The 18,702-nt window shown below is 42.7% G+C and overlaps 1 protein-coding gene across 1 annotated transcript; it reads right to left on the bottom strand.

The window, feature by feature from the left end:
• Positions 1–5,137: 5,137 nt before the first annotated feature.
• LOC147642310 (polyphenol oxidase 4-like) lies at positions 5,138–7,629 on the bottom strand. The gene has a single exon (XM_086805035.1). The coding sequence runs from the start codon at positions 7,461–7,463 to the stop codon at positions 5,286–5,288; it is 2,178 nt and encodes a 725-aa protein (XP_086661161.1). The 5' UTR covers positions 7,464–7,629; the 3' UTR covers positions 5,138–5,285.
• Between the last annotated feature and the right edge of the window lie 11,073 nt (positions 7,630–18,702).

Genomic DNA, 18,702 nt, shown 5'->3' with positions numbered 1-18,702 from the left:
AATTTACCAAGGGCTGCAACTTTCCTCTCTTGTGTAGGCATTGTGAATGCATAATCGATATGGCACTTAAGCAATCGATCAAAGATTCTCATGATGAATGCATGAAGTGTGCAGAAGTGAATATTCTTTAGTGAAAAATTAATGATGGGGCTCCAATTTGAATTCCTGTTTGGTTCTCCTAGCATATCACGAGACATGACACCTTCCACCCATCTTGGTTGTTCCTCATCTTCATCATTAGTTGACTCGGTTGGATCTACTGCATCTTCTTGTTGCTTCTTCCCTTTCTTGGGACCTTTTGAGGCATCCTTCCCAATAGAACCAACCTTCTGTATACCTTTTTCATTTGTCTTTTTCTGCCTAGGAATATCAATCTGAGCATTGCAGTATGGACAAGGCCATCTTGATGTCGCGCCTTGAGCACAACCCATCATGCATTTAATTGTCTTCAAATCTCCCCCAAGATGTCAATCCACCTTGAACTTTCCTATGTTTTCTATACGTAAAAGTTGACCATCAATTTGTTTTTTGATTACATCTGTTATCCAGGGAGTCCTTTCAAACATCCATGTCAATACCTCATGTGTCTCCTTCGGTACCTCAAATGCACAAAGCCACCAAACCTCTTTCTCAGATTGCACACTAAAACTTGGTTTGGTAGTCTTTTCCCATGCACAAATCATGGCCTCATTCATGAGCGTAATGCTCATACGTTCTAGCTTCCGACCTTTCACAATTTGGCACTCATCTAGCTTGAGCATAAATGAAAGTGTGCTCCCCAAAACTGCAAATAAACGGTAATTTACAATATTCAAAACAAAATAATTGTCTTCATTTTCTATTGAAAAACATGAATAGTAGCAATTCCAAGTTCTCACCTTCTGGTGAAAGACCATAGAACTTCACCACCATAGCGTCTTGATTTTCTTTCTGCTCGACCCTGTGTCTAATGTACGTGTGTCCTCAATGTGATAAAATTGTCTTATAGCTCGCTGCACATCATCATTATTGATACGCTTGACATTGTGAATCGCCTTGAGTGTAGGAAATAAAGTGCCAGTGATTCCTTGTCTTAGAAATGCATCTTTTACAACCTAACGGATTGCTTGGTACCCTTTCATGCTGATTCCAGCCGCATCACAAGCATGTTGAATTAATGAAGAATCGATGGAGGTGGTAATCTCGCTCACTACATTGCTCACAATAGCTTAGCGTATTTTAGGATGATGAGGGTCAATAATAATTGAGAGAATATCCTTGGTCTTCAGAATGGCTTTGACCAAATCCTTCCATCCCTCTTCATTAGAACCACACACCTCTTGCAAAAAATTCCTGGCAGAACACAAATCATGACTATTTTGTTTAAATCACTGAGTGCATAATGAAAGTTTATGTTACTTACTTTGTTGTACGAATGCTTTTCTTCCGTGCTCCACCTTTAAACGCAAGAGATTCTATACGAGCCAATGTCTTTTTGCGTTCACGACATGAGCACCATTTGGCGTTGCTTTGAGTCGTTTGATAAGTTCCTCTAGCCTTTGAATCTTTGCATCCTTCTCCACATTCTCTGCGAGGATCTCTTTCATTTTATCTTATGATGTTTTAAGTCCTTTTTGACATTGTAAAAGGCTGAATTGTGATGCTTGCAATTGAGATTGGAGAATATGGGTTTGCCAAGCTCCGACTCACGTAGCAAAAACATGCCTAGGTCTTGACCAGCCGGGGTATGGTGTAAAATGGTGTGCTTCCGATACCATGGGCGAGGGCCAACGAAGCGGTCCCTGAGTGAAGTGCCAAGACACCTAAGGAGGATCCTAGAGGGTTCTGACCAAGCGATGCACAGGCTCGAGGTGCTTAGGACACCCATGTGTATGTCGTGGAAGATGTATATATGGATGATGACGAGAAAATTATTGTAATCGGTTACTGGATCTCGTTACTGACCGGCTGATCTCAACGGAGAGTCCAGAGTGATTCTGTTTTGTGAGAAACAAGGATTAAATGGAAATTTTGAGTTATGACATCTATAACCAGTAATTGTTTGTCAATGGATTGTTTTATAAATTAAAGTTTAAAGAGGAGTGTGTGAGTATCTGTATTCTAAAGCAAAAGTTAAGAAAGGCTTTCAATTATGGGTGGGTGAGTACTTATCTGGTTCTACTATTCCAGTGGTTGGGTGGTGGCTAACCCATGGGCCGGATGGGGTTAGGCTAGAATCAGTAGAGTTTTAACTAATAAAATTGATAGGATTACGCTTAGAACTTGAGTAGTTAATTAAGCCTGAAGACTTCTCTAATGAAATGATCAATGGCTATGCCTGATTCAATTAGGAAAAAAGCGTTGATTCATTCAAGTTGAGTCTATAATAGATTCCCTTCTATCCAATTTAATCAGATGAAGGTTAGTTCAGTATCTTGACCTCGATAGAAAAATTCGTTAAGAAAAAAAAATGGTGGAATCGTCCCCACTTTTGGGCATGGGAAATTTTCCCAGTTTCGGTTTTTGGAATGACCACCAACTTAGTCTCGTGCTGCCCGGACATTCGAGGGCGAGGCCCCGAGTGAGAAACCCTGTCCCGCGCAAGAGGAATCTACTTCTGCTGCTACCATCCAGGAATCCGGTGCACGGAGGGGGCAGTGAGATTTCACAGTTGGTATCAGAGCGCTGTTATAATCTATGTAACAGCAACTGAAATTGCTTAAATTTTTAAAGTAAATCTGGGAAATAATGTTTTCACTTATTTATATTATGTTGAAGTTTGAACGAACTTCAAAAATTGAAAACTCATAAATTGAATTGGAAATTTATAGATGGATACCCCGAATCTATCTGGCATTCCTGAACTCTCCCAGAGTTAGGATATGATAGCCTTTGCATTTGAGCACCTCATCGACTCTGCTACGACCGGAGTAAGTAGAGTGAGACTCGCACATCATTTTGAGAGTCTTTACTTTCTTGATCCTCTTGAGCGACGTCGGTATGTGTGGTTCTGTGGAGGACGATGTATTAATGTTAGTACCAGTCAGCGTCAGAGGCTCAGGCAGAATATTTCCTTAGCCATGATTCTGATAAGGCTAGGGCTTGTTCAGCATGTGCAACTCTTTGATCATTCACCCAGGAACTTCAGAACTTCATGCCGAGTTTTTAAGCTTCTTTATCCCTAGAGATAGAAATATAGCACCTCTTTCTGTAATGAATCGTGTGTACCATGGCATGTCTCCTTTGCAATTTCACTTCTTTATGCGTATACGATTGAGACAGTGATTTTGGGAGCCGTGATGCTCTATGTATATATCGAAAACTTTTCTTAATAAATGATGTTTTGCAAAAAAATTCCAATTTGTTTTCATGATTGTGAATATGGTTAATCTTGTTTCATGAAGTATGATAAAATAAATATCTATTTAAAGAATAAATCGTAAAAATTAAATAATCATAAATTTGTTGTCAAAGTTAAGTTGACGAAAATCTTGTTTTGTCAGAATCATGAGGCGCACAGCCCGTGCAAGGCAACCGGATCCTCTAACCGATGATGAAGAGTTAGATCCAGATGTTCGAAAAGCCCTAAACAGATCCCAATCTAGTCCCTTCAAGGGTGAAGAGAACAATTAGGTGAAGTAGTGGAAAAGTGGATTGAAGGAATGGAGGAATACTTTGATGTAATTGGCTACAATGAGAGAAGCAAGATGGCTCTCACGGCCAGGTTAAAGATTGTGAAAACGGCCAGGGTTGCTTGGAGGAATCAATGTGAGACTAACTGTCTCAACCGGAATACCCAGACCTGGACCGATCTTAAAGCTTACCTCAGAATGAGGTTTTGTCCTCCGGGCTTCCTTAAAACTAAAATGAATGAATTCTTGGAATATAGTAGCATCTGTATAGCAACAAAATGATCCTAATATTTACCAAGGCTTGTAGTTATAATAACAGTGCTAAAAACGTTGCTATATTGTCGTTCTATTGTAGTGATTCCAAGAGGCGGGCATTGAGTGTACACTAACACATAGAGTCCAAGCAAGGAGACACTTTAATATATTTACATATATATTAAAACATGATTTTAAAGAATACTCTCGAGGGGTGCACTACTGAGAAACCCTATGTATCACGTACGTTCAAAGGGTATTTAAAAACCCCTTACTTGTGAATTTTTCAAGAATAAAATAACCCCTTTTTCTTAATGGACTTACGGGTTTTTTTCAAAATCTATTAAAAAAAATCCCTTATGTAAATGTATTTTTGTAAATTTGCCTTAAAATTTTGAATTAAAAAACCCCTTCATTTGAACTCATGCAGTATACTTACATATTTTTAGGTGAACCTCCCTAGAGAATACAATGAGAAGAAGGAGGCGTAACTATTTTTAGTTGTCCATGTGGCATTAATATTGATAGACGTGTTTATACATACATTCAAAATATACTATGAAGAAGGGGGCATAGTTATTTTTCTTCTCTTGTTGTGAATGTGGCATTAATATTGACACATTGTAAAGAAGATAGCTATATATAAGTTCTCTCTAGTTTGTTTTATTTTAGGTTTATTGGAAAAAAAATTATAGCTTCATAATCAATTGGTTAATTAGAATAATTTGTGGGGTTCTTGGGGAGGTCATGGTTTTGTTGGAGGAGGTCCTTAGGGGTGTTGTAGTAGACCTTTCTTTTTTCTTCTTCTTCTTTTTGACCTAGGTTTTCTCTGAAGATTACATGGCTTTTGCAATCATTCAAACATATGGAGAGGGTACTTGGGAAGGAGAAGGAAAGTATCCACTACACTCAATACATATTCATGTAATGACTGATTCAGGTCCACACAATTCTAATGCATCACACTAGTGATCTCACATGTTCCATAACTAATCTTTGCTACATTAAATGTGAACAGGGTTGTACTCAAGTGCTTACTCAAACTACTTTAAAAATATGCTCATTAACAAATGTACCTTTCATCACTTGAAGTATCTTCTTAATAAATGTACCTTTCATCACTTTACCTAGCTACACTCCAAATTAACCTTACTTAGAGGACACACTTTAAATATATGTACATTTATATTGATATTATATGTGTTTTTACATAAATTTAAAAATCCTATGAAGAAGGAGGTGTACAACGTAGTGGGTTTTTTTTCCTTGTATTTTGTTTTGGTAGTGCATGTGGCATCAATATAAAGTAGTTTAAAGCAGGAAGCTATATTGGTCGTATCAAGTGTTTTTGTTTTTTTTTGTTTTTTGTTTTTTTGTTTTTTTCGTGGTTTCCTGTAAAGGTGCAACATGGCTTTAGAATCAATTGGTTAATTCGAACTTGTGCACGGGATTCTTTGGGAGCTCGTGGTTTTGTTGGAGGAGCCCGTTGGGTACACTACCAAGCTGGAAGTTTCGGGCAAGAGGAGCGCTGGTCTGCTGGCCCCGAGATCTACCTACAACCGTCTGGAGGAAGTCCGTAGCAAGCTTGGCGCTGTTCAGCAGGAACTCGTAGATGCGCTCGTCGGGCACCCCTGCTTGGTAGTAGAGTGTGAGCTTCGGCCCGCCCTGCCAGCCGGGGACGTTGTGGGGGTCGAGCTGGTCTCCCTTGCGGTTAACGAAGACGAGCTTGACGGCTCCCGCCTCTCCAAGTGGGTTGCCCTGAGGGTCTTCCACAATGCCGTCGTCGCCGCTCATCTCCGGGGCGGTGGTGATGCCAAGGCGAAGCATGGTCTTGGTGAGCTCCAGGGAGCCCCTCATAAACTGGTGTGTTTCACAGTTAGCGCACCTGCTGTTGGTGGACCTCCCGAACACGGAGATGGAGCCCGCGTAGTTAGGGGAGGTGAGCGGCGTGGTGGCATCGGCGTGGGGCATGTCGAGGAAGACGCGGATGCTGTAGGGCCCGTTGAAAGCTCGCTTGAGGATCTTCTCGAGCACAAGGAACCACCTGTGGATGAAGTGTTGGGGCGGCTTGTAGAGGTGGAGCACGTAGTGCAACATGCGGGCGGGTGGCCACCTCTCCTTGCGGGCTCGGAGTATTTCCGGATAGGAGTAGCCGCAGTCGACGTCCACCGTGCGGACGTCGTCGGAGGAGACGAACTGGTGGTCAGCCTGGGAGCGGCGGAAGGGTGTGAGATCGGTGGAGGAGTTGACTTGGCTGTTCGGGTGCAGGGTGAAGGTGCCGTCGCTGTCGGGTTGTGGGCACTTGTCAGGGATCCAGGAGGTCGGGTAGCAGTACTGCCAGAGAGCGAAGAGACGGTCGACATTGCAGTGATGAAAGAAGAAGATGGGGTCGAAGCCGGCAGTCTCCGGGTAGCTCATCTGGCCCCCTGAACCCCCCACGGTGTCGTGCACGATGTCGTGCACGAGCTCGAGAGACGAATAGTGGCCGTATTGCGGCTTCTTGGGGTCAGTCGTACTGGTCGGAGACCAGTAGTGGTTGGAGAAGGAGAGCCAGTCCCCATGGTGGAAGAGGGCGTGCACCCCCTCTACCAGCGTGGTCTCGGCGTTCCGCAGAAGCGTGAGGTTGAGCTTGTCGTTCTGAGTGGTGTAGGAGGGGCTGACGTGGCGCACCGTGGGGTAGCCAAGCGGGATGAAAGGCGTCCCTTCGGACGGGACCACGTAGTTGGGCTTGGCGGCGGGGTTGAAGGCGTCGGAGGAGGCGACGGGGGTGCCGACGTTCTCCGGCAGGACGAAGGACTTGAGCGGGTTGGGGACCTTGCGGCGGGCAAAGGATTTCCAGGCGTAGGACAATGTGATCTCGGTGGTGGTGAAGATGTCCGGCAGGCCCAGGATGCGGCTGGTGTGGTCGGCCCAGTCCCAGAAGGGTATGCGGAGCTTGTCCGCCATTTCCTGGACTACCTTTGCCTCCGTCTGATCCGACAGCGTCTCCGCCAGCAGCTTGGCCTGGCGGATGATGGACTGCTCCAGGAGCATCACGTACGGGCGATGCCAGGTGGGGAAGAGAGGGGAGCCGTGCTGGCAGTAGCCTCCCCACCAGTCAGGGTTGCTGGAGTCCCAGTCGCCCCCGTCGCCGTCGTAGGGCACATGGGGAAGCCCGTGGATGCCAGCGATCTGGTAGAAGGACCACTTGTCCGTGGAAGGAAGCTTCTGCACAGCTTGGATGGCCAGCAGGAAGACGTCTCTTCGCATCTTGAGCCAGTCGAGATCTTGGTCGCTCTTGTGACCGCCGACTTCGAGAGCGTGCGGATAGAAGAAGTCCAGCACGTTCTCGCGGGGGACGGCCGTGGTGAGGTCCCCCGGTAAGATGTAGCGACAGATGACGGCGTGGGCATGCGGGTCATCGTGAGGATTTATAGGGCCAGGGGGCAGTCGGCTAGCCGGGGTGCTATCACTATACGGCGACGCTGCCCATGAGTCGACCATCATCGGATCATGCGTAGGTTTTGAGTCGTGCAGGTGCTCAGACGAATCTATACGCACACGCTTGTTGCTCTTAGGAGGTGTGGCAGTGGAACGTGGGTTAGCACTACTGGCCATCGATCTTACACACTACTCACACAAGGCGCAGTACAGTACTACTAGCAGCAGCCACTAGTTGCAAGCAGCTCCACGACAGAAACCACATGCAGTTACTATGTGATGCTGGGGACACTGCGATACACACACAGTTACAACCTTAAAGCTGGGGAGACACTACGACTTGAGGCATGATCATCAGCTGCACTGCACCGTCTCTTTATAGGCTAATTCTTCCTGCAGGGCTGGCTGCCGAGGGTGGTCGGTGGATAGGGAGAGAGCGGGGTCAGGTTGGTCGGTGGGGTGACGGTGAGGAAGAGAGGGTGGTGGGCTCGCCAGAGGGAAGGGGGAGAGGAGAGGGATGGTGGTCGGTGGGGTGAGCGAGAGGGGAGACCGAGAGAGGGGATGGTCGGTAGGTTGAGGAAGTGGGTGAGGGAGAGCGAGAGAAAGAGATAGGGGGATGGTCCGTGGGTGCGATGGGGAGATTGTTATTATTATTATTTTTTTTTGAAAGGGTCAACGAGAGGGGGAGCAAAGGGTCAACGAGAGGGGGAGCACGGGTGAGCGACCAAAAATAGGGGGAGGAAAGCCTCGTCTCTCTCTCTCTCTCTTCGCAGCCCCCTCTTTCCTTTTGTCTTCGGTGCCCCACTTTCTCTCTAAATCCTACGGTGCCTTTAAGAGGCACCTCAAGTGGAATCGACGGCTGAGGTGAGCGCACAGATTTCGGCCGTTAGATCAAAAGCGTACAAAAAGTAAACTAGGGATAAAAAAGTAAACTAGGGATGAGGGTGGCGGCTGGGAAAAGGACGCGGATCATCGATTCGGGAGGTCGTGGTAATCATTTGCATTGGGTTTAGAGATTTTTGAATCTTAATCATTTTTCAACATTTTTTTCAAAAGAAATCTATTGGTTGCATGTAGTGGTCAATTAATAAGGTTTGAGCGTCTTCCCAAGGTAAACTAAGAAAAAAAGTAAACTAGGACACGTAAGACATATGCAAGATTTTCATTGTCATTCAAAAATGCTCGCTTCCACCTTGTCATATGTTGCTTCAACCACCTCTTTTACTGAAAGAAACTTGCTATTGACTAAACATTGAAGGTAATTTTCTCTCTCCCTTGTCTCTAAATCACACAGTCTATTTGATATGTGGTAGGAAAATCAAAAAACAAGACATGCCACTCAATCCATTTTCCTCCCTCTAGAAGGAAATCATTAATGAGGCAAACCATGAGCATGTGGCTCCATCTCAAGTGAAGAAGAGGCAAAAGTGTGTTGTTTTTTCTCCTTTGAATGTAAAAGATAGATGTACTAGTTGGTCAGAGGGCTTCTGATGTACTAGCTGAGAGGGCTTCTTTGTAAACACGGTACTAACCTTAAATTGTATTTGCCATGAAACTTTGTAAACATGGTACTAACCTTAAATTGTATTTGCCATGAAACTTTGTAATCTTCCAATTCAAAAGACTCGATCAAAGAAAAATGTTCAAATCCATGATAGTGAAGGCTCCTCACATGGAAACAAAAATATCGCTGAGGAAGTGTCAATGAGAAATGTGGAATTCGAGGGAAAAGCCTCCCTTACAATGGTATGAAAATACTACTTTTCAACCTTTGTACTACTTTATTTCTTGTTTTCCTTACACTAATATACATAAATATGCATTGTTTCTTGTTTCCTCACTTTAGGAGAAAATTGTCAACAAGGTGGCTCATGTAGTGCTCTCTAAAAAAAGTAAGAAACGGAAGAAGGTAAGGGGTGGAAGATGTCTCTTTGTACACAATTTAAGAGTAGGCTTTATTTTATATACCTTGGCTTCTTATTTCAAGTCTTGTTTGTTTGAACTTGAAGGGGATGGCTTGCAATGTAAATGCATCTCATGTTGATATTAGCTCTCCGAGTGAGAGTAAGCCTTCAAATGTAATAATAACAATATCCACTAGTGAGATTAAGACGCACAATGTCTTGGGCATGGTAAAAGATCTAAGTGCGGTCTATGAAAGGTATACTTTCTTTAACTCTATGGCCTGAATCTTGAATTATCTTAACATATGCATGGTTTCAATCTTAACATGTTTGAATTTTGGTTATGTAGACTTCAACACAGAGAAACTATTCACTTACACTCTACACATTGGGGATCTATTGCCGAGGTGGATGTGCAACTAGCCAAGTCAATCATGCATGTGAAAGCGTCTACTTGTGTGCTTAACCTATTTGCCATGTCGATAATTTTTTAATTCTGAAATATAGCTTTTGGATTTGCAGCTGAAAGATGCTTGAAGCATGTTGATTTTGTAGGTGGATGGAAAAAACCCTACCTGTAGATGCTCTGGAGAAGGTTTCATTCGTGGATAGTTTGTGGTATGAATATGTGGCTTCACGGCGTCCAAAGAGCAATAATTCATTACAAAATTTCTTTGGACATATTGATAAGAGCAAGCATGTGTTCTTGTTTCTACCTCTAGTACATAGGTAAAGCCAATAGTTTACTCATATTGATGCATGTGTTCTTGTTTTTGTCATTAGTAGACAAAGCACTTACAACTTCATGTTTTTCAGGCACCATTGGACTCTTTTTGTGGTCTATAATTACCACATGATGAAGGTGAGAGGCTTGTCATCAAGAAAACATATTCTCCTGCACCTAGACTCATTGCATGTAGGAAATTCGGGCAAGTATGTTTCCATTGTGCAATGGTAAGACAAGAGGTTTACTTTGAATTTCATGAATCCATAATGCTTGGGTAAATGCTAACTAACATTTTACATCTATATATTATTAGAGTTCTTGAGTCAATTTCTTCAAGTTGCACACATGGACCATTACAAGAGTCTCTTGCATGCCCATCCACTGGGTTTGAGTTGAAGTGTATAGAGGTATGTGAAAAATAATTTTGGCTTTCAATATTGTGTCCTTTATATAGCATGATATATGGCATTTTTTGGATTGGATCAATTGAGACATATGTCGATAAACATTGTAGGTGCCAAAACAACCAAATGCAATTGATTGCGGATTTTATGTAATGGCATTTATAAAGAAACTAATTGATGGGAGCCTTATAGATACACCTCCAAAGCATTGGGTATGCACATGTTTATTAAAAAGCTTCCATACGAAATCTCTTGCTATGTATGTGCTTAATGTGATTTTGGTGTTCTAAACTCTAACATTGCTTTTTGTCTTGTGTAGCTAACAAAGAAGTGGTTCGACCATGGATATGTCATGAAGTTGAAGGATGAGTTCAGTACTTGGCTCAACCATGTTTTGGACGAGTATCTGCCCCCCTTAGCATCGTGACCTTCTTAGTTTGCTATATTAGTTTTTTGGGCACTAGATTTGCGAGCTTAGTCAATGGAAGGCTTAAGCCATTTTATGATATATGACATTGTATGAGTAGAGAATTCACAAGAATTGATTCAACCATAAAAACCATTGCTTTGCAAGCTTCAACTAAATCAAATCAATTGAAATTTAAACACTTAACAAAATTAAAATACTTAGCTTAATAGACCATATTGGGTGCAATCTTCCCTCCTCTTGTGCGTCGCCTCTTCCCACACAAGAGTATTTCTTTATTAGCTTTCTTTTCCACCAAAATTAGGCCATAGCCCCCAAAATATACAAGATGTGCTTTTTAGAGAGCACGGCACTCTTCTTTAACAAAAATAGAGTGTCAAATATTGGGACTAGGGTAAAGCCATAGGCTTTAATAAATTCCACATAATAAATGTATCTTTCCTAAAGTTCAAAATGGACAAATCATTTGCTAAGGTTGTAAGCTACTATGCTTGCCAAAAATGAAATGTGATGAACCAAGACATTTCTTCCAAAGTAAACTCTTCAATTTCCAGAGTCTTTATCACCTGAAAATATAAGCCCAATTAATTATTAAATTAATCCCACAAATATTAAACAGGCACAAATCATCACCAACTCATGACTACCAGGCATAAGTACCCCAGGAATCACCCTGCCATACAAACCTATCTGAAATAATCATAGGTGGCCTCAAACATACGTCATATACCACACGTATTAATATTTATAGTGGTATCACCCACGATATTAACCTAGCCGGCATGACACAAGAGTAATCTAGGCGTCCCCAAATTACTCAAGAGGGGATAAATAATATTTTTCTAGAAGACTTAAAATATATTCTCATGACATCCCTCTTGCTTGAGTTTGCAATTGTCCTCAATTGCGGATTTGCTGGGTTTGAAAAGAATGAAGAATTTCAGGGTAAACTCGGAAAAATTTCTCAGGCATCCATTTAGCATCTTCTTGAGGATGATTCTTGAAAGTCAAAAGATACTTGAAGTATTGATTACCTGTTCTTGTTGTTGTTATCTCTTGGTCAATGATAGCATCAGGAACTAGTACTTCTTCCTTTCCTTCAATAAGAGGTGGTTCCTCATATGTTGGGTGAGTAGAAAGTGTTCCTCGAAAAGGTTTCAAGAGATGGATATGAAAAGAATTGTGGATATTCCAATTAGATGGAAGCTCTAGTCTATAGGCCACATCATTAATCTTTTGAAGGATTTTAAATGGCCCATAATATCTAGGCGCTAGCTTCATTGCAGGGAATTTTTCCACACTCTTTAATCGCCGTTTTTCAATTCTCAAAAGTACATAATCACCTTCTTGAAATGAAAAATCTTTACGCTTTCTATTTGCTTGAGATGTATACTTCTCTTGAGCTCTTGCAATACAATCACGCACTTCAGATAAAATGCGATCAAAGTCTCTAACATATTGGTCGGCAGCTTCAATCTTATGAGAGAGTCTAGTAGCCGGAATAGGTAAAGCTCTACCATAGATGATCTCAAATGGTGCTCGACCAGTAGCAATATGAGGAGTATTATTATAAGCAAATTGGAGTAGGTATATGTACTTATCCCATGCACTAGGTTGCTGGGAAACATAGGCTCTAAGCATATCTAAGATAGTGCTATTTGTGACTTCGGTCTGTCCATTCGATTCCGGATGGGAAAGCCGTGGAAAAATCTAGCTTAGTGCCTAAGTTTGAGAAAAGAGCAACCCAAAAGTGACTACAAAATTTAGAATCTCTATCAGAAACTATCGCTTTGGGTAGTCCATGATGAACAAAAATTTGCTTAACAAATATGTCCGCGGCTTGCTGAGAAGTTAGTGTCTTTTTACATGGAATGAAATAGGCTTGCTTACTAAATTTGTCCACTATTGTCCAAATCATGTCATGGTGACTGGAAGTAGTAGGAAAGCCAGTAATGAAGTCCATAGACACTTGTTCCCATGGTCTATCAGGAATAGGTAGAGGCATAAGCAATCCTAAAGCTTTACCTTTGTAGCTTTTAATTGTTTGGCAAATGTTACATTCAGCTATACGAATTTAGCTACATCATTCTTCAAATGAGGCCAATAGAATTCTCGAGAAACTACTTGAAGTGTTGCGAAAACTCCTCTATGTCCCACAAATGGTGGTTGGTGCATCTCTTCCAAGACAAGTTGTCTATAAGGTTGAGTAACATACAATCTTTTCTCAAAGAAAAGATAGCCATCATTATGAGAATAACTTCCTTGAGGTGTCCAATTGTTTTCACGCAATTTGATCCATATTTCAGAAAAATCTGGATCAACTTCATAAGTTTCTTTCATAAGTACAAATGGTTCACTTTCAATAATGGAAATGTTGTTAATATTTGGTCTTCGACTCAAAGCATCGGCAACAACATTTTCTTTTCCAGGTTGGTATTAAATCATAGGTTGGAGACTTTGAATGAAAGATGCCCATTTGATATGCCTATCTGAAATAAGAGGTTGCGTAAGCAAATGCCTAATGCTTTGTTGATCTGTCTTGATGAGAAATTCAGAACCCATTAAGTAATTCTTCCAGATTTTCAAAGCATGCACTACTGCTGCTAATTCCTTGTCATATGTGCTATAATTTTGCTCTGCAGGATTAAGCTTTCTACTTTGATAAGCAATAGGATGGTTGTCTTGCATAAGAACAGCTCCAAATCCTTTGCCACTAGCATCAGTCCAATTGAAATTTGTAGCTTTCTTAAGGAGTTCAGTCAAAGGATGAGCAATACAAGCAAAATTCTTGAGACGAACTTCCTATAATAACTACATAGGCCAAGAAAAGATCTAAGATCATGTATGTTTCTAGGCGTAGGCCAAGAAGCAATACACTCAATTTTCTTAGGATCTACACGAATCCCTTCAGCCGACACTATATGACCTAAGTATTCAATCTCTTCTTGAAAGAAAGAACTCTTTTCAGGATTGACATACAATTCATTTTCTCTCAAAAGATTGAACACTTGTTCCAAGTGTTGTTCATGCTCTTGTCGATCCTTGCTGAAAACAAGAATGTCATCAAAGAACACTATAACAAAAACTTTAAAACTTAAGGAATATGCGATTCATCATACGGCTGAAAGTAGCTGGAGCATTGGTCAAACCAAATGGCATAACCAAAAACTCATAGTGACCAGTTTGGGTTCTAAAAGCTGTCTTGAAAATGTTAGATTGAGTCATACGAACTTGATGATACCCAGACTTTAGGTCAATCTTGCTAAAGACCTTTGATCCTCTAAGCTTGTTAAGAGGATCATCTACCCTAGGAATAGGATATCTGTTCTTGACAGTAATCTTATTCAATGCACGATAGTCTACACACATTCGGTAAGTTCCGTTCTTCTTCACAAGAAGTACTGGAGGTCCAAAAGGTGAACTACTAGGTCGAATAAGGCCTCTCTCTAGCAAGTCTTCTATTTGGCTTTGGATTTCTTTTTGCTCTAAATTGTTGACTCTATAGGGAGCTTTACAACGGAGAATTTCCAGGTAATAAGTCAATACTATGATCCTCGGGCCTAGACTTAGGTAATCCTGGAGGTAGATCTTCCATGAAATAGTCACTAAATTTGGAGATAAAAAGATCAAACTTTGGACTTTTGGATGTGTCAAACTCAGCATCAAGCTGGTTAACCCATACCATATAAGTCTTGTCTCTTTTTCTTAGAGCTCTCTTTTGCTTGAGTGTGACTCAACAAAGGACTCATTTCTCCTTTGACTTGACACTAGAGGATAATATTTTCATTGTCCTTCCTTAGAGAAATGCCGTGAGTGTCATAGTCTATAATAGGATTGTATTTGTGTCTCCAAGGCATACCCAAAATTATATCTACCCCTTGTAAAGGTGCAACTAAGAAATCCCTCTTTTCTGTTAAAGGCTTGATGCATAAATCCAAACCTTTCACCTCTTGCATGCAATTATACTTTGTTCCAGTAAATGCTGCTTTGACTTTATAGTGCGTGGGTGAGGGATTAAAATGGCACCTTGTATCTATAGTTTATCTTGGGGAATGGGAGAATTGTAGGGGGGTTTCATATTAATAGGTCTGTTAGACAAGGTTTCCCTTTACCTCCCCTCTTGTTTGCTATAGCCTCTCACCCTCTGGTGGCATCACTAGAGAATGCTTGTAGAGATGGGAGTATCTCACCGTTGAAGTTAAGATACACTGAGCAACGAGTTATACAATGTTTTTATAACGACTCTTTGTTATTTTTGAGAGCTGAGAACAACAATGTAAGATTGGCATTGGACATTGTACAGAAGTTTGCAGTAGCCTTAGGTTCCAGATGTAATATCCAAACGTCAGAATTATTAGTTTGATAGAAGACAATGATTTTGATATGCAAAGATGGGGGTGTGAGGTGGTGCATAAGGGACAAATTGTTAGATTGTTGGGAATTCCTTTCGGAGTTGGTGTTACTAATAACAAGCAGATGACTGAGTGGGTTGTTAATAGGTTTCTGGAGGAGAAGTGAAGGAAATGGGAAGGTATTAGAGTCCTTTTTCATAATAAGATTGATACTTGTAATGCTATGCTGAATGCTTACATAATGTTTTTATGCCCAGTGTTGGATTTTGGGAAGTGCCACAGGTATTAGAGTCCTTTTTCATAATAAGATTGATATTTGTAATGCTATGCTGAATGCTTACATAATGTTTTTATGCCCAGTGTTGGATTTTGGGAAGTGCCACTGGAAAAAGATAATAGGCCCTATCAGAGATTTCCTTTGAAGGAATGGCATAGTATCCAAAAGGGTCGCAGCTTGGTTGGTTTGGGAAAAACTGTCAGTCCTTAAGGGGGGCTGGGGGTATTGGCATTTTGCATATGCCCACTCACTGTCTTACAACAAGGAGTGCCTTGTTGTTGCCTAAATGCTTGCTTCACATTGAATCCTGGTCCATAATGGTTAGGAAACTAGTTGAACTTTCTGAGGTGTATGCTAATGGTAGATGGTTGGGATTGGTCTATGGTTGGGGTGGAAATAATTGGATCATGTCACTTGGGAGTTCCATCTATCTGGTGGTAGAGAAAGAGGTTTGCTAACATAGGCCTTTGATTAGATTTAGAGTGGGTGGTGTTCTACTGTTGTTGATGAGACTTGCTGGATTAAGGACTAGTCTTAGCTCAACAGTGTTAAGCTTGTAAATGGTAAAGCCAAGGACCTTTATGCTATAATGAGATATGGGGAAGGCAATGTTGAATATTGCAATAAGATCTGGAAAGTGAGATGGAGTTCTGATGTTTGGAAGAAGAGATGGAAGATGTTGTGGGGAGAGTCAGATCCCTAGGACATTCCAAATTTTTTAATGGAGGATTGGCATCTGGGCCCTCCCTATTGGTTCCAAATAGCTTCAAAGAAACATCTCTAGTGGATGCTAGCCTAGGTGCAGGTTTGCATTAGAGGATGGCAAACATGCTTTTTGGGAGTGTCCAGCCATTAGAGGTGCATGGACCAGGATTGCTAAATGGGTTGAGCAGTGTTTGGGAATTTAGGTTTTTTGGGGGGACTGGATCCTTGGGAAATGTTCATTCATTGATGAAAATGCAAGGCCACTCTTTAACATAATCAGAGCCTCGTTGTTTGTGGGAAGTTTGGAGCCCTAGGAATGTTATTGGGTTTGGAGCCCTAGTTTGGAGCCCTAGGAATGTTATTGTGTTTCAGAGGGTCTCCTTTGTTGGCATTGATGTAACATATGTTATGCATAAATATGTTTGCATGTACTGGTCTATTTGTAATTTGAATAAGCTAAGAGGAGATGGGCTGGATCAACTTCTACACTGAATCTTCAAAGGAGCATTACCTGATTTCTGTCTTAGTCTGGGTGGGACCTTAAGCATACTAGAGAGGGGTTGCCTAACCCTTGATTTATATTTTACAGGCGAGCTTGTGTGAAGCTTGGAAATGCAGACTGCCCAAATTTGGGCCCAGAACCAGAAGATGGTACCTCAAGGAAAAACAGGTTGATTATACTTTTATTGCATTTATAGAGAACCCAGTGGGTACCAGACCCACGATTACAGTTTGGTCAAAGAAGGGGGCAGTTTTTTGGAAAAACAATCTCCAAGGGGGTGCACCCCCTCACTCTCTCACCCCACCGACCACCTACCTCACTCCCTCTACCCACCGACCACCTACCTCACTCCCTCTACCCACTGACACCCCTCTATTTACCCCCCCTTTATCTCACTCCCTCTACCCACCGACACCCCTTTCACTCACCGACCACCCCTATCCCCCCCTTGACCCCTCCCGACCCCACCAACGCCCCCCCCTTGTTCACTCATCCCACCAACCCAACCCTCTCCCCTCTCGCCCGCAGCTCTCTCCTCCCTCCCACTCCTCACTTCCCACTCCTCATTTCACTGACCAGCACCCCCCCTCACTCGTGTGTAGCATCCCCCGCTCTCCTCTCTCGTCCTCGACACCCCAGCATCCCCCCTCCTTGCCCTCCCGACCCCACACTTACTCACGCCCCCCTCACCCCTCGTGCCCCAGCCCCCCACTCTCCTCACCCCATCGACCAGCCCCACACCCGACCACCCCCAGCCCCCGCAGCTCTCATTCCCCCCTCACATCATGCCTCACCGAACATCACCCAACCCCCCCTCTCTCTCTCACCCCACCATCAACCACCTCCTCACCCCTTTGTCAACTCACCATCACCAGCCCCCTCACCGACTACGCACTAGCCCCCTCACTCTCTCGGGCGCATCCCCGACCCTACCCTCTCTCCTTGTTGCGACCCTGCACTCTCTACCCCACCCCCATGAATTTATTTTTAAAAAAATAAACAACAACAACGTCTTTCTCTCTGACCCCCCCCCCAAAACCTCTCTCGGCTCCATCTCACCCGACGACCCACCTCCCCCGTGCCCAGCCCAACCCCCCCGTTCCTCACCCCACCGACCTTCACCACCTTCAGCCCCCTCGTCTCAAAATCCCACATTGCCTTTAAGAGGCACCTCAAGTGGGATGATCGACGGCTGAGGTGAGCGCACAAATCTCGGCCGTTGGATCAAAAGCATACAAAAAGTAAACTAGGGATAAAAAGTAAACTAGGGATGAGGGTGGCGACTGGGAAAAGGACGCGGATCATAGATTCGGGAGGTCGTGGTAATCATTTGCATTGGGTTTAGAGATTTTTGAATCTTAATCATTTTTCAATATTTTTTTTAAAAATAAATCTATTGGTTGCATGTAGTGGTCAATTAATAAGGTTTGAGCGTCTTCCTAAGGTAAACTAGGAAAAAAAGTAAACTAGGACACGTAAGAAATATGCATCACTTTGTCACTTTATTCTATCAACAGCGTCACCCATTTCCACATTGTCAAGAGTGTGCACGACTCGTATTAGGAGAAGCTTCACACATTTGTTGGCTATGCCACTCTTACTTTCGACGATATGGCACGGGCTTAATGAAACAAATTGTGGGAATTACACCCCAACGCCATAACCTTCTTGATGTGAGAGTACCAGACCGAGGACCAAATCAACGTAGATTACCTGAGGAGGTTCAAGCACAACAATGGAGGGATACATGCATAAATGACTTGCAACCACCTATCTTGCAAGCCCTCCTTCCCCCAGCCTCAACATGTCAATTTTGGATCACTATGAGTACCTATATTGAGCAATTCCAAAATCAGCATTGTTTGCTTAACCTTCCCATAGAACCAATGCCATATTTTAGCGAGGAAGCACTCCTTCCTCTACCACCTTCTCCAGAGGCCGGCTTTTGTACAGGGTTGTCCTTGCATCCTAAAGTGATTGATACCATATTTCCAGCAGAAGTGGACACGGATCCACCACCAGTGCAAGGGTAAGCTCATCAACTCCACAATACGATCAACAAGCCAGGGCACTTTTCTCCCACTGGGTTTTTCCCCTCGGCTATATTCAGTGATTGGC

This window comes from Cibotium barometz, chromosome 1, assembly GCF_041138505.1.
Source record: "Cibotium barometz isolate CiBa-2024 chromosome 1, ASM4113850v1, whole genome shotgun sequence".
In the NCBI taxonomy this organism is placed as follows: Eukaryota; Viridiplantae; Streptophyta; class Polypodiopsida; order Cyatheales; family Cibotiaceae; genus Cibotium; species Cibotium barometz.
Note: the sequence above shows the minus strand (reverse complement) of the source record. Positions and strands in the feature narration are given on the sequence as shown.